Here is a 16655-nt window from a genome sequence, read left to right on the forward strand (position 1 = left end):
TCAAAATCATTAGATACTTAAGCAAAATGAGCAATATATTTTTGCTGACATTTGATTTCATACTGAAAGTGTCTTTCCTATATTTATTAAGGGATAAGGTTTTTGACTGAGTAGGGATAGATGCTGGAAAAAATAATTATTTCTTTACACCCTGAGAATTCAGAAATGATATTTCAAACATTTACAAAGGCATGGACTGGAATACAGTTTCTATTGAACTAATTTAGAACAAAAATGATTGCTCACTTTCCCACAGGAAGAAATCATTGAGTTTCACCCATGCTCTCTTTCCTGTATGATTAACTGATACTTCTGAACCAACAACAGATGACCTGCAGTAACCATTCACAAGGGGCTGAAGTCATAAATAGATACAGTCTCAAAAATATTTATCTAAAAGCAAAACAACTCTCAAATCAGCTGAGCAACATGATCGGTTTACTTGGCACATATTAAGATATAAGGATTGAATCTTCCCACAACTTAGAGCCTATGCAGTTTTCTCAGATAGCCCATGCAAGGAAAGCAATAAAAGATCTCACTAAGAAAAAAAATCAGATATAGTTATAAATATCTATGCTAGTAAGGCATACAAGTTGGCTATATTTCATTGACAGCAAAAATAAAAATGCAGACCAGTTTTATCATGACTTTCAAACAGGAGTGCAGAGTCATAATTAAGCTCAGATCTTAACACCAATGGAAAACTCGATTGTATCAGCATCAACAAAGTCTATGTAATATAAATATCTATTAATAATGAGAAGCAACTACACCAAAGGCATGGATAAATATAGAAAAATCCTATAAATAAAAAAGACTGCATATAGCTGCCTGAATAGACTGTCCTGGAAGTTAAATTTATTAATGCTTTAATGAAATGAAAGTTACCTTCTCTCAGCACAACATTCTCTACAGAGTTAGGCAGCAGTTGGAAACACCTGTCAAGGGTACAAGCTGTCCTCCGAAGATGCTGTGATGCAAGAACATCACCTATTTCAGTGCTTTCGTAAAGTTCTGCAACTGTTGTGCTGGCAGAGCAGAGTTCAAAGGTTTGCACTGCCCCATTAACTCAGTCTGGGCTTTATCCTCCTGCCAATAACTCACATGTCAGGGTTGCTGGTTCTTTTCTCCTTTAATCAAAGAGAGGAAGGACCACAGATCTGCACAGCCAGTCGCTATGAGTGCTGCCTTATTTTGGTTTACGGCGAAGGGCCAAGGAGTAGGGGGAGGTTTTGGGACTCTACTAGAAATATTTTCCCTTCCAGTTAAGGAGCCATGCGCATATTCCAGCTCAGCTGGAGAGGAACTAAGCGAGAAAACCGGCTGGCCTCAGAAGGGCACAACAGTATTTACAGTATGATTCACAGGTGAAACACTTGCTAGTGGGACACAGAGACATAAATTATTGCAGCAATACTTGTGGAAGGAGCTGAACAAGCAGGCAGAGCACAGAAGAATAAGACTACCGTATCCCTGAATTTCTGCCATTCTTCTTTCACATGCAAACTTATGAGGCTGCTTGAATTTAAACTATGTATCTTCAAGCTTTATAGCACTTCTGATAAACAATTCAGTGGCACAGGTGAGGTCAGTGTTAAATAAAATGAGATTTCATCATTCGCACAATGAACAGTGAAGCTTTACAAACCACAGAAGTCTGACATCTATTCAGAAATTAATTGAAATGTTTTGTTCAAAATTGCAGGAGACTTACTACAAAGTTTAATGATAGTGTAGCTGTTATACTATTTATAAGGCACTCTGCAAGCACAGCCATGGACTGGCTGATCAGCATGTCAAACACAGTAAGATATATGAATTTAAGCAAAACATAACAAACAAAGTTCAGTCTTGACTTTAAAACGATAGAGGTTATATTCCACAACCCTGAAGCCAGATTTGGAATAAGTTTAGTGTTTAGAAGTAATTTAAAAAGTAATAGTGCTCGTCTAAGGAAAGAATTGAACTTTTAAGTATGAAACATAGCTATATTTCTGATATCAGCACACTGAATCAAATTATAACTGAAAAATTCAGAAAGCATGAAAAAAACCTGTCTGTCCTGTCTAAGGAGAAATGGATTGGATTTCAGTGAACTAAAAGGAGTCAAGGGGTTAAGGACAGAGGTTCAAAATACTAGCAGGGGTAAAAATGCAAACTGATGTATTCAAAAGAGCCCAGGGAAATCAGACTTTTGTGTGCAAAGTCTGACAGAAACCAAAGTTTTCTGTTGCCATGGACATTGAAACAAAACCAAAACCCATTCCCAGTCACAATGGAAGGGTGAGATTTTGAAATTTCCTCTGGAAAAAAGTTTCCAGGGGGAAACAATGATTAATTCGGAGCCGTAAAGACATGCTGGTTCTGACATATTAAATGCTTTGTATAGGTAAGGATCAGGATTTCATTTCAGTAGTTTAGCTCACCTCTATTCATGTAATTATTATATTAATAGCTATATGATAACAAATACACTTAAGACACAAGAAAAACCTTTTCAGTACTATATGCAAACACTTGCATGACCAACTGAACAGATCACAAAGAAGATGATCGAATATTTCTCGTTTGCACTTTGACTTTTAAAATCAGACATGAAATGAATGATTAGCACTTCCTTACAAGGGTGCTGCTGGGAAGATAAATCACATCTGTGTAGTGTTCACATACTAAAATGATCTATACCAAAAAAATTCAGCAAATATGCCAAAGATTGATAGTAGCCTTGGAATTTGCTTGTGGCTGTATCTGTGACTGTATCTCCGTCATGCTCCCAAGGACCCTCTTATTGAGTAAGAAGTTATTTCACTCCCTGTTGACATGTATTCCCAGTTTCCTCCCTGAAAGTCCTTCCTCCTTCTCCACCAGTGAGACCCTGGGAAAATATTGGCCAACCCGCAAAGGATATCAACTTCACCCCTTAAGCACAAGACAGATTCACAACAGCAATTCAAATGTACAAGGCTGGGTCCCGTCATCTGGGTGTTTTCTCCTCACCACATCCCAAGTTTTCAGGCCAGGGACATCTCTGTGGCACAGTTAGGTAATCCAGTAAAGTCCTGGTTGAAGCCACCGTGTCAGACTCTCAGTGGAGTAAGTTTTCCCATCCCCAACAAACTGACAAGTTATGTGAAATTTTGGACTGTTGCCACAACTATGGAGACACTGAAAAAAGAGTTGGGTCTCCATCAAGAGGACAGGAATCCAGGGCCTTTTCAACTTTTTAGGCTCACACCTGCCTTCCACCCACTCAGCAGAGAATTATTATTTTTTTAAACCTGGGTCATTGGCGCAATCTGTTTTGTCTTCTTGCAAAAGCCTTTCACATATATTAAGATTGCTTTAACTGCCCAAGCTTTCTCTACTCTAGACTAAACAGCATAAATATTAAATAATAATATTATAACAATCTCTCTCTTGAGCTTACCTATCCATTTTATCACACTACTTCTGCTTACCAGCCACTAAGCAGTTACTGGTTGACGCTAGTTTATTTACTGGACAGAGCTCTATTCAAAACATATTCACCAATATTGCAGAAGAACATAAATATCCATTTGTAACTACTACTTAAAAGGAACAATTTTTTCTCTGATCGGCCTTCACAATTAGATGCCCATCAAAGGAATCACATAAACAGATGGGGTCCGACAGGCTTTTAATGTGTTTTCTTTTTCTGAGCTTCATAACGAAGCTCTTGCTCATAAACTTGTTAAAATGGGCTCATTTCCTTTCTCAGGATGTGATTTTCTTGTAACTGCTTTTTATTTTGTGTCTTGAGCAAAGCAGACGATTCATTTCTCCTTACTGATCACCACCTGAGTTTCACACACATCGAAGAAAGGCAATGGATCCGTGAAAGCAATCACTGAGGTGACACAGATTTTTTTTTTTCCTCCATCTGAATTCTCTAGGGAAAATAAGCATTTTCTAAAGAATACAGCTAAAACTGGATGGAAACAATTTTTTTGTGAATAGAAAATTCATTGAAAAAGGCTGTGACAGGGAGACTGACTTTATTTCTGAATCCAGCCCACAGTTGGTGGGAATTTTGCACAAAACAAACAAACCGAACAAAAACAAAACAAAAAAGGCAGGAGGGATTTTGGAACAGTGCATATTTCATTGTGGAATTTTCTGAGAGCATCTTGTTTCCAAAGATGCTGAAATGTTGCATTTCAACATATTCTAAAAAAATACTTTTTCATTGTGAAACTTCTTTTTTATGTCAAACCAGCCCAAATTTAATTAGATGCAAAAGAATTAACCCCTCAAAATCAAATGAAACATTGAGTCAAAGAAAAAAAGCTCAACGAGTCTTAAATTATGGATTTTGTAAAACAATTTGGTTCGATATCCAAATAGAAAAATCTACAGAATCTAGAAAAATCTATTGTTTGCTGTAATAAATTATACTGTTTTTTACATAACTATGACAGGACAGCACAGCGGATGATTATTCCTTCCTCCCTCCCATACTAATATGTCTTTTTTTTTTTTTTCTTTTTCCGTAGTTCATTAAAGACAGCTCATCTTAAACAACTTGGCCAAAATTAAATTCAGCTCTTCCAACAAGATCTCAGCTTTTTCCACTTCTCTACAGTGAAGTCACCACTTTCCCAGCAACATGAGGTCTTCTTCAAGATCAGCACCCCATTTTTTAACACCTAGGGAAGGAGCGTATAGACTGAGAGACAACTGCCGTGCTACGTAGCTTAAATGTCAGAAAGAGAAGCAAAAGAAGTGATGGAAACCAGAAGTGCTGGATGACAGAATGGCTGGCACAGGATCACATGACACTCCAAACAGATCTGCGAGGGAAGATCCCAATCCTTTGTAGCCCAAAGCCGCTGCTCTCCACCACGAGAGCAACCTGCCCGAGCCAGCCCGGATCCGTGCCTGATGCTCCGTGCCCGCCTGCACTGCAATACCTACAGTTTTCCCTTCCCGGTGGAAGCAGGATTGGTTCCCGATTCCTTCAATACAGTTATTCCCAAATGACCACCACAAAGCTGTCCACTTTCCCAGCACTTGAGCTGCCTTCACGCTGCCAAAGATAATGTTTAATTAAGGTGTCGACAACTGACAGGATTGATCACAGAGATGGTTTTCTTCACACTGAGCTGTGTCAGATTCCAAACTCCTTTTTCAGCTGCTTTTTTTGACCACTTAATTAACAAGTGGTTCATCATCCGACTTGCCAAGAGAAAGGTATCTCAATCTCCATGAAAAGAGTCAGAGATAGGAGTCAGCAATTTTTCTTTCCTGTCCTTACTTTTTTTTTTATGCTCAAGTGTATATATAGTTTCTTTCTGATGATTTTGTCCAACAAAGATCACTCTGATAACTGTGGAATTATTTGGCCATGAGAGTTATTATTCAAATATTTTTGCTTGCCTTTTTTCACTGCACAAAAATCCATGTATTTTTCTTCTCGTTTTCTCCTCCATCTGAAAATAAATAATCAATCAGCCGATTTAAGGTTTATTGCAAGTGGGTTTTTTGTATGGTGAACTAGATTTGTGATGAGGAAGTCACTTGCATTTTAAAGGAACTGGATACTGAAATTACATGTGGGAAAACAGGATTTTAGCAATACAAAGCATTTCTTCCTGACCTCATTCCCTGCACCCTTTCTTTTAGTTTTCTGAATAGCTGGGAACATTGCATGGATTATACAGCCTGGCACATGCTGTATGCCTAAAAGGGGAGCACATGTTGCCAAAGCCTTCTTGGATGCTGTAAAGTACAGAATCAAAAGGAAAAGAAAGACCATGAAGTGAGCTAGACTGTCCCCTTCCCAAAATGTAGGAGTTGAGGAAAGGAAAATCTTCAAGACATGGCGGGGTAAGATTTCCCAACGAAGCATCTTTCCAGCACATCCTCTCTTCAGACATGGCTCTTGCCATCAGCCCCTTTCTCCTGCTCCGCTGCTTCCTTCCAGCTGCTCTCATTGCATCTCTCCTCTGATTTCAGGACTGAAAAAGCTTTTTAATTCTTGGGGAAATTGGCACCGGATTGAGAAGGGCATTGTGGATAGGGCACAGAAGGCTGCAGTCCATGCAGTGCAGCTATGCAGCAGTAGATCACTGGTGCAGAGATGCCATCTTCTTTCCACCCATCACCCCGAGCACAGAGTATGCAAGAGCTGCATGGCACATCCAGCTTGCAGATTCCCGACCCCGATGCCCACATTCCTCCAACACTTATTTTCATATGGATTCGCAGTGGCCCTAAAGGCTGTCTGAACACTAAATTTTCACCTAAATTTTGTTATGCTACTCCCATTCCTACCCTGTCGTTACACCTACGACAAAGCAGAAAATCCATCATCTCAGTATTTGCTTTCAAGCAACCCTTGTGTTTTCTAAACCCTTTCCAGATACCTTAAATATTCTTGGGATTAATTAAACATTAAATGGGGCACATAGAGTTTTTCAGCAGGTGAGAATACAGTGAAAGCAAGCTGACAGAAACCAACGTTTCTGCTGCAAGTGCCTTGGCAAAGACCCACGTTCCGTCCCACTTGCGCGCTGGCGCTGCAGTGCCTAATGGGATCACTTTGCATGCACCGCACACCCCTGTAATGCAGCAACTCCTCAGCGAGCGCCAGCACGGTAGATTAACAGAGGTTACCTTTGGTGCCAGACTTCTAAAAGCCTGGACAATAACGCTTTGACAGCTGTCCAATCAGTCAGTATACATCTAGATATATAAAATACCCAAAGCACTAGCCTCCCATTTACAAAGGCAGTCTAAAAACCAAGAGTACCTTACTGCACCAAAAGCTGCAGCTAGAACAGAAGCAGATTAATACCTGAATTTCTATTAACTTTTCATTCACTGAACACTGCCAGAACTTTAGTTTTGTGGCTTGAGATACATTAAATCTACCATACCTATGCATGAATCCGTATGTTGCTTAGGAGTGCTTCTGATGAGTTTTAAATTAATTCTCAAGCCCCATAACAGTATATTTGACATCACTCCAGATTGAAATGCTGTATCCTATCTTTTCCTTCAATTATCTAAAAAAAAAACTCCAGATAAATATCAATTGTCTATTATTTATTTTGATTCTTCAGTCAATACAAAAAAATGCTAATGCAAAAGTGTGTGATGCCAAAGACAAAAAAACAGAATTACAAAATAAATTTTAAAAAATTCAAGCACCACCCATGCCCCACCCTCCAGCCATTTCTCTTTCCACACCTATAGCTAGAGCTAATTTAATCTTAAAACTATCCAGCAAGGAAAAATATTGCTGTGGTTTTGGTAAGTTATGTTATTTCCTTTAAAAAAAAAAAAAAAAAAGGATAGTTGGAACAACATGAAAAATTATTGTCCCGAGGGAAGGGAGGTGTTTACAAAAAAGTCATGTTCATTTTTAACCACCTTAACTTCAGTGTGCCCTTCATTTCATTCAACACTCTCCATCACCACAGAACAGCAAAATTGTTACTCCATCCCCTTCTGAAATATTTAGAGAAATAAGAAAAAAAAAAGTGTTTTGCTTTCCACTCAGGAGGCTTACGCAGCCATATTGTCAGACACCAGCATCCTTCTGGTTCATAAGAAATTCCTGTGCACTCAATGAGCACTCAACCAGCATTTTGACACCATGAGTTATTTATCCACCATGGGGTTTTTTTTCAAAAATCCATTCCAATGCATATTTGGCATACAAATATGCAAGCTTGCAACCTCATTTTCCAAAAAACAAAGAAATGGATACTTATTTGTGTACTTGAGGTTACACCACCTGAAATAAAATGCCAAATTTATCTATCTGCCTGTCTCAGAACCTAAGCTGGTCTTCAAACAATGGATTTAAAAAAACGTTCATAATTCAGGAGCAGGGAAAATCCCTTTCTGTGAAATGCATGGCTTTTGATGTTGTCAAAAAATAATATTGGACTAGAGAAATGGTTTTGAACTCTTTCATGTTTGTAGTTTCCAGGTTCCTAGGCAATGGGGTAGAAGCTGCAAGGATGATTTATAGCATGTGCAACACTTCAGAAACATCCAAACTCCAGTCAGCGTGAAAGGCAGAGACAGCATCACTTCCAGAAACTGACTTAGAGAAAAGGACATATTGTACCTGCATCTCAAAGCCTGTGGGAAGGCAACATACTATTCCAGCTAATGGAATGGGTTCAAGGTTATACACAGATCTCTATCTGTGATTCAGTAAAAGCCCTTGGATTAACACAACACAGAATATCCTTCAAATGGCTGCTGCTAAATATCTGAACCTTGAACTTCTTCCTCGTTACTGCTTTCTCTCCCGGGTCTCTTGGAGGTGTAGGAGGGTGGTGACAGCAAATTCAGTGATATTATTCTACCTCCCCAAAGGCTATTTCATACAGATCTCATTATTTTGTCACCCAGCTCCATCCCTTTCTAGGGACATCTGGCCACACACCTAATAGCCCTGGGAATGGTCTGTCGAGCAGCTCCCAAGGCTATAGGGGTCCCTCAGCCTATATGGTCAACCAAGAAGAGGTCAGTGTTAAGTGTGCAAAGGAAGAAAGGGAAGCCCACTACTGGCACTTGTGCATGGTCCCTTGTTCCTCCTTACCACTGAGGCAGCTGCAACATTGAAACAGCAGTTGCAGCCAAACAATATTTCTGCAATTTCTCCAAGCCCGGACTTTTTTCCAGCTCCGCAGCTATAATTCTAGGACTTGGCTCCACTATTATATTTATATTAATGCACAGGGGCAGATTTTACAACACATGGCACAGTAAGAATATTTTATATGGGTTACAGGAAGCCAAGAAATAATGCAAATTTGTGTCGCAAAAGTACTGTCAGCATATTGTGCTTGCCTCTTTGCCAACACCAGTTTGCTCCCTCTGGTATTTTATTATGTGGTTTTTTTAATTACTACAGGAGACTCAACTTCAACTTGCAGGTCATTACAGACTCTAACAGACAACTAGCCAGGTTTTTGGGGAAAGACCAAATTTTCTTGTACAGAAAGCTGGTTTTTAGCACTATTACACTGGATTGTTAACCAGTTGTTTTCACTGACCAGCCTTCAGGCTTCAGAATGAATTCCTGTGCCTGGCTACACGTCAGCCAAGTTCAGATGCCTACGTCAGAAACACAGTTCTTCCTACATAGACAGTGTTGAGAGGGGAAGGAAGCCACAACCAGAAAATAATCAAGTCCCTACCTCTTGTTGTCTAGCACTCATCAGATCTGACTTCAGCTACGTAAAGGTCAGGCATCTAACCTAACTAAATCATATAGGCTTGCTGTATAGCCATCTTCAGATAGGACCCATCTACAGATAGGACCTTTGTATAGATAGGACGTGATGTCTCCCAAGAGGGTCTGTTGTTTCTCTATTGAGAGCGAGCCCAAATGACCAGCCACATAACAGCTGAAGTTAAGGGAAATGCATACTGCCCAAGGTGCTTTTCTGTCTCTGCTGATTCATAAGAGATCTGAGGACAATGACACTAAATTAGGCTATACCAATCTCTGCCATAGTCATATGCTAGTAAGAGTAGGTTTTGCTGTGGAAACAGTGATGAATGCTATAAAAAATTTGGTGACTTAGACAATATATATGCCATTAAATAGTAGAAAGTAACTAAAGATTAAACCATTGTAATTCAATGCCTTCTTGGGTTCTACCTTGAAATAGTTTTGAAGAAACAGTGAGAGCAGATTAGCTTCATAAGTCACTACATGAAGCTGCATGGTATTGGTTTTAATTGACAAAATACAGAACCAGTTAAGGTTCTCCTCCACCACCAGTCCTCATCTTGGGAACTCAGTTCCTTGGCCTACAGGTTCATGGGCTTGTTGGCGATGCTGCAAAGTCTCTCCCTCCCACTGGTATATGTGATTTATGGAAAACTGATGTGTGTTTGCGGATGAGAGAGTCTTTGACCTGCAGCCTTTGACCTGCTAAAACCCCAAGCAAAGACTGCCCCCTCCACTATATTCATTAAAAAGATAGATGTAGATGGTTTCTCGGGGAAAGTGTCGTATTTCATATGTAATCTAATGATATTATACACCAAAATGAAGTCTGCCCAGAAGGCATATATACAACTGCATATAAACTATATCCACCCTCCTAGGAGCTCTGCCTTTTACCCCTTAACAACCTGTAGCAGCTATCAGCCTGTACCACAGAGAATTACCACTCCTTGTACCACCTTAGTTGTCCCAGTCAGGTGGGAGGGCAATGCCCAGAGTGGAAGTCAATAATAAAGTCTTGCAATTTGTCTAGAGACACACAGTGACTTTTTCTTCTGCTAGGTTGTGCTTGGACCATAGGTTTATCATGAAAAATTAACTATAGCTACACAAGAAATTAAAAAAGAAGTCTCAGCAAGTTATGACATTGAGCTATGCTTAAAAGAGACACCGCAATTATTGTGCAGTGGAAAAATGCTGAGATGGTTTTAATGGCATCAGCTGTCTCTCAATTGACAGAGCATAAACATTTCAGAAATACAACCAACAGCATTGCAGCCATACAGCACCAGACAGCAATATTTACTGATTGCGACCGAGCTCTGCTATCAGCCACAAATTGCACATCTAGCACAGGGTTATTCTGATTTTGTTTGAGAAATGTCCTCTTTTGGATGAAGAGGTATTAGCAGCTTCACAAACACTGTCAGCTAATCAAAAAATATTAGAGAGACTCCCCACAGCTTAGCGGTTTTCTGTCACTTGCTCTAGATGTTACGAATGTGTGGAAATGAATAAATGTATTAATACACAGCAGCCTGTCAGGAGCCCTTGGCACGCCACGAGCCCGTGTACTGCCTTTGCCAGTCCAATCTGCCTGATACTCTCAGCATTCCCTGACAGCAACCCGTTCGCATGGGAGTTGGCACGGAGTCTGCTTTTAAATGGTAATATTTCGCATTATGGTGCCCGACACTAATTTCTACCTAAGCCATAGGTGATATTTCATTTACAGGCCTGACACAGATGTGCTGTTTATTTAGCTCATGGTTATGCTCATTGATTTGAGCCACGTTGTGACTTTTCTTACAAAAAACCCCACAGCCTGTAGGTGTGTTCATCACTGCTTATATACACAGCAGGAGCGCTCACTAATTTCATCCCCACTAAGTTCTGCCTGTTGCCAGCCAGGTGGATGGAGCATGCCTTTCTGGACTCGGAAATACCCTTGTTCTGGGTCAGAAACAGGACTGCTGGACCACAGGCTGGGTGGGAAGCAGGAGGGGATGCGAGGCAAAAAGGGAGTAAAAAGAAGAAATAAAGTGAAAACAAGTGACGACTCTTTCTGTCAACTTCTTCTAAGGTCCTCTCAGGCTTTTCTGTCATCCTTTTTGATCGACAGCTCCCTACCTTCTCTCATTTCTCTTTTCTCATTCCTCTACATTGGCCTTTTCCCTCTTCCAACACACACCACAAACGGTGGCAGTGACAGAGCCTGCTCCCAGCAAGGCACGAGCTGTGGGCAGTCGGGCGATACCCCCCGCCACTTGGAAGCTGCTCAAACAGGGAACCGCAATGCAGCGCAGTGGTGTCTTCCCGTGCTACACGAGGGAAAACCGCTGCAAAGAGGATGCTACTCTGGAAATACTGGATATCGAAAGGGAAGCGTTTGCCATCAGGACAAAGAAACTAATAACGTGCCAGTAAACTGCTTTGTATAAAGATTAACAAATCTCTCCCATACAAAATGGGATGCATATCTGAACGGTAACCTTTTCTGTGCTTTGGTGTCTGAAACAGAGAAGCTGGGTGGAGAGGATTTAGGAAGCGTTTTTAAAGAGAAAAACATGTGGTTCAGGAATACAAAACCAATAGGCAATCTTCCTCCTGTTGACACTGATATTACATATCAATAATATGTAACTGTAGACCAAGGACAAATTAAATAAGAAACAATCCCCTCTTGTGCTTATTTCTTACTAGTAAATTCTTCTACTAAAAACTTTTAATGGCAGGAAGAACATGCAGTAACTCAGTATTTGCTCTCATCTGCTTTCTTCTGGTGCTCAAGACTTGTGACACTCTCCAGTACCAGTGCATGGTACAGGAACGCAGTTCTGCCTTGATGGAAATATCTTTTGGCGTGAAACATGGCTCACATCCTGCTCCCAGTTACACCTGTGTGAAACCAGCAAAGGGAACAGAAAACAACGAAGCCATTTTTTAAGATAGAACTGATTTGAAAAAAAGTCGAGATCTCATCACAGAAATCAAAATAACATACACTGCACAATACATAGATATGTACTTTGCCTTCTGATATGTTCCTAAAGACGTACCTCGCTTTGCTGCAAGCTGTATCTATACATAAGAAAAGTCAGAGGAACTTAAACTGTGTCACAGCCTTAAGATTGATTGATGTGTTTGATCAAGAATTTATCAATTGTATGACAAATTACCAGTCAGTAAATTTTAATACAAAAAGTTGTATACTCTGATCCTCGGGTAATGCTTGATATATAAAATGAGATTTTTCAGTAGCAGGTTTTTTTCAACTATTTTATACAAATCTCTTGCAGGTTTGGTTGCATTACAATATTTTTCATTGCTTTTGAACTTCTGCGGCAATGTAATATATCTTTATGTGGAGACTACCAAGAGAGTTTCTTTGGACAGAGAGTAATTTTTATGCTGTTATTCTGCTGGTTCCTATCAGATTCATATGCACATACATATTTAACATTTTATACCATTGCATCTTTTTAATGTTAATTGTTCAAGCAAGGAAAAAAAAAAACACATTTAGGCTAACTTTCCCTTTTGGTATGCCTGCACTATGGGAAGAATTAGCCTTAATTCTCTGTGAATTATCATATACACTTATGACTCTCAGCAAGTAATAAGCCAAATTTTGAAGTCTGTCCAAAGCTCAAAATACTTTCATTAAGTCCCCCACCACTATATTGGTGCACAGCAGTCCTGAGGGACACCTCTTTCCAAGGCATAGGTTGACTCATCCTGTTCTGTTTTATTTCTCCATCTCAGTAAAAGCTTAGAGCTCTGTGCTTCAGTAAATATAAGTGCACCTCAGCTACTTATTTAATGTATTTTGCAATAGAAAACCTGACTTGCACCTGAAAAGTCACCCCTCTGCAGTGGCTAAACTGATTTCCATCTTCTGTTTTTAATCAGTCTTGAATTCAACTCCTACTGAGTTTGATCTGCCCAAGTAGAAACTCAGTAATGGCTTCAGCATTTGGCCCAATAATAATAATAATAATAATAATAATAATGAAAAATAAAAAAAAAAATAAAGTGAAGCCTCTCTTTAAGGAAAATATCAACATCACAGTATCTTCACTTCTCTGTTGCCCAGCATCTAATTTAGTGACTAGACAAATGAAAGAAAATGAGTGTTCAGAAACACTATGTACTTCTATAAGGTCCTTGAGTTTCTCCAGCACTCCTTTATGCTAGGCTCAAGGGCTGGCTTTCCTTTTAAATAGCCCTAGAAGATCCAGTTTGAACCAGAGCAGGATTAGCTGGCTGCATAAGAAATCCCTGGAGAGGAGAGGAACTCGCAGACCTGCAGCACTCTGCCAGGCAACGAGCACCGCTCCAGCCCATAGTACAAACCAGGAAAGCTGCCATCACCAACAGATGAGCTTTAGAGAAAGCAGCAGAAATGGTTTCATATACCAGTGCTCACATGCAGTACCCCCCCTACACCTCTGATGGGTTATATATGGTAGAGGAGAGCATGTCTGCACATCTCCATTGCTTGGCATTACAGCCCTGGACTGAGAACCAGTGCAGCCGAGATGCTGCTCACATTTGCTCCTACCACTGAGGCAGTAACCTCCAGCAAAGGAGCAGTGCTGACAGCAAGGAGCAATAACTTCTACAGACCACCACAGATGTTTGCTTCAGTGCCCACAAAACAAAGCCTCTGGGGAAACCATCAGGGTGGTCTTAATCACAGCAAGATCTTCTCCAGGCACCAGAATTGCTCAGGTTTGCAGTGGCAGAAGACGTGGCTAAACGGTACAATAAGCTCCTGTCCTGCCTACACCCAACGCTTCATCCTGGGACTCGTGATTTAGACCCTTTAGGACCTGATACAGCTTGGCCATGTGGAACACTGGGAAAAGTATAGGCACAATGGGATTAATTTATTTTAACAAACTAAAAATGTATTGTGCTTTTGGAAAGAAATTCATAAATATTATGCTTCCATGGAGTAAAAACAATCTGTACCAATACATTTTCTGTCCCAACGTAGGAAATGGGTTCCCAACTCCAATATTACATAAATGTGTTAGAGAGCACAGTTTTACATGTGGATAATTCCTTCTTTTTCCTGATTTATTTGCAGGTACGAACTTTACTGACTTCTGTGATAGTTCTTACATGTTTGTAATATATCTCTACCTGAAGAACAGCAAATTATAAAAGCAGATTCTGCATAAGGTATCAGATTGCTGCAGGGGAAAAAACAACCAATAAAACAAACAAACAAAAAAACCCCACAAAGCCAAACAATCACTGATCTCACATTTTAAACTGTTTTCCTGACTTCTTCTCCCCAAAAATGCATAACATTAGTTGTGTGAAATCTAAGCCACCATATGAGGCATATTTTAAAGCCTCATATAAACAATGAAGCTTTTATGGCATCCTCAGAGCAAAGAATGTCCAAATATGGCTGAGAGTTAAGTACCCTGAGAATTAACTGCTCTTAATAAATTCACTGAAGTTTGTAAGTCCACATTTACCAAGAATCAGAAGAGAAATAAAGGGAAGAGAACGTGATTCAACTCATTTTCCTGTACCATTCTCTAAAGATGTTGTGTTATAAACATCCTCCATATCTTGGATGCTGGAGGCATCTGTTGAATCTTGGTCACTGACTACAATTCCTACTGAAGAAAGGCTAGAAATAAAGGAGTGCATCTTTTTTGCATAAATATCCCTAATGTTAAAATAAGGTAGGTCGTTACATTTCTCTTTGCGATCATTGTTGCATTGGTCTGGATCGATATCTTTTTGTTTTTGATAGTACTTAGAAAACTTATTGAAAATAATGGTGATTGGAAGTGCTACCACTAGTATCCCACAGATAATGCATAGGGTGCCAAGCAGCTTTCCAGCAAGCGTGACCGGGTAAGTGTCCCCATAACCAACAGTGGTCATGCTAATGGTTGCCCACCACCAGCAAACAGGGATGCTGTGCAGTTCTGATGAGTCATCATCTTTCTCCACTGAGTAGACAAGCACTGAAAAAATAGAAATCCCAACAGACAAAAACAAAAGCAGAAGTCCAACTTCCTGGTAGCTGTGTCTCAAAGTGGCCCCTAAAGATCGCAGTCCTACAGAGTGCCTGGCCAGTTTCAGGATGCGAAATATCCTCATTAACCGCAGGATCTGAACCACTTTCCCCATATTTTCAATATCTTCACTTTCTTCTTCCTTTGTGTCCACAGCCAAGGTGGCATAAAATGGGATAATAGAGACAAAATCAATGATATTCAGGGGTTTCTTCCAGAACTTCTTTTGACTCGGAGCAGTGATGAGCCTGATCACTAGCTCAGCAGTGAACCAGATGATGCACATAATCTCCACGGCTTCCAGCACAGGGTCTTCAATCTCCCTGTCATTGGCGTCCAGCCTTTGAAACTCTGGCATGCTGTGAATGCACATCGCCACGATTGACGCCAGGACAACGCTCAGGGATGACACGGCAATTAACTTGGCAGACAAGCAGTATGCAGGATTTTCCATTCTGACCCAGATCTTTTTTCTTATTTCACCAAAACACAGATTGTCAAACTTTTCCAGCTCTTTATCAAATATGGATGACTCTTCATTAGAGGAATCTATACTTCTGTCATTGCTCTTCTGATCCCAGTCTTTCTCAGGACCTTCTTCTTTCCTTTCTTGGTACCGATTGCTGCAGCAGGAATCAATAAACAGCTCATTTATCCCCCAGTATTCTATTTCCTGGCAGAAGGAAAAGACACAAAGTTCTTCCATGACATGAAGTTTGCCTGTATAGTAAAAATTCAGAACGTATCGGAACAAGGAAGGATTCCTGTCAAAGTAATATTCTTTGTCTGCAACGCTATAATCATCACACAGTTCCAGAATAGCCTCTTCTGAATGGCATTTGAGAAGTTTCCCAAGTCTAGTATGGGGAAATCGGAGCAAGGTGCTTTGATCCACTGATTGCTTAAATCCACCTACATTCAAATTGATAAGTTCTGCATCTTTGCCAGGTCTGCGGAAAAATTCACCATAAACCATTTTGAACAGAAGAGTTCCACTGCTGGTGCCCAATGAGATTACATTGAACCTGAAAAGAACATAAGATATTGTTAGAGCATTTAATTCGGTTTTGTTCTTGTGACACATTGTTTTTTCCATCTCTGGTTACTGTGAAATGCTACAACAAAGAAGCAGCAAAATGATGAATACCATTACTCAGCATTTCACAGAGGCAGGTTTAAATCAGTTTGATGGTTTAACATAGCTTTAGCAAATTTGAAAGCAATAGGTTCTGGTTTAGTTCTCCTTAATTTTTTCTAGTGTGGAGGAAGAATCCCTGATTCATCAGTAAACCAGTCTCTGTTCTACTATCACATTGAAATTAATAGTCATGATAATAAGTTTACTTCAATGATGTAAAAAATCTTTAGTTTAAAGACAAAAAACT

The 16655-nt window shown here is 39.9% G+C and overlaps 1 protein-coding gene across 2 annotated transcripts in view; it reads right to left on the reverse strand.

Annotated features, from left to right (window-relative positions):
• Nucleotides 1-5636: 5636 nt before the first annotated feature.
• The window catches only part of KCNS3 (potassium voltage-gated channel modifier subfamily S member 3), a 30932-nt gene continuing 19913 nt past the window's right edge, over nt 5637-16655 (reverse strand). The window contains exons 2-3 of one of the 2 annotated variants that reach the window (XM_054822418.1): nt 14776-16295; nt 5637-12121 (exon numbers count right to left, since the gene is read on the reverse strand). In XM_054822418.1, coding sequence (XP_054678393.1) covers nt 12099-12121; nt 14776-16246 — 1494 coding nt within the window. In that variant the 5' untranslated portion in view covers nt 16247-16295 and the 3' untranslated portion in view covers nt 5637-12098. Of the gene's footprint in view, nt 12122-13270; nt 16296-16655 lie in introns of those variants that run through there. The other variant, XM_054822419.1, reaches the window with a different exon arrangement.

This window comes from Grus americana, chromosome 3, assembly GCF_028858705.1.
Source record: "Grus americana isolate bGruAme1 chromosome 3, bGruAme1.mat, whole genome shotgun sequence".
NCBI classification, from domain to species: domain Eukaryota; kingdom Metazoa; phylum Chordata; class Aves; order Gruiformes; family Gruidae; genus Grus; species Grus americana.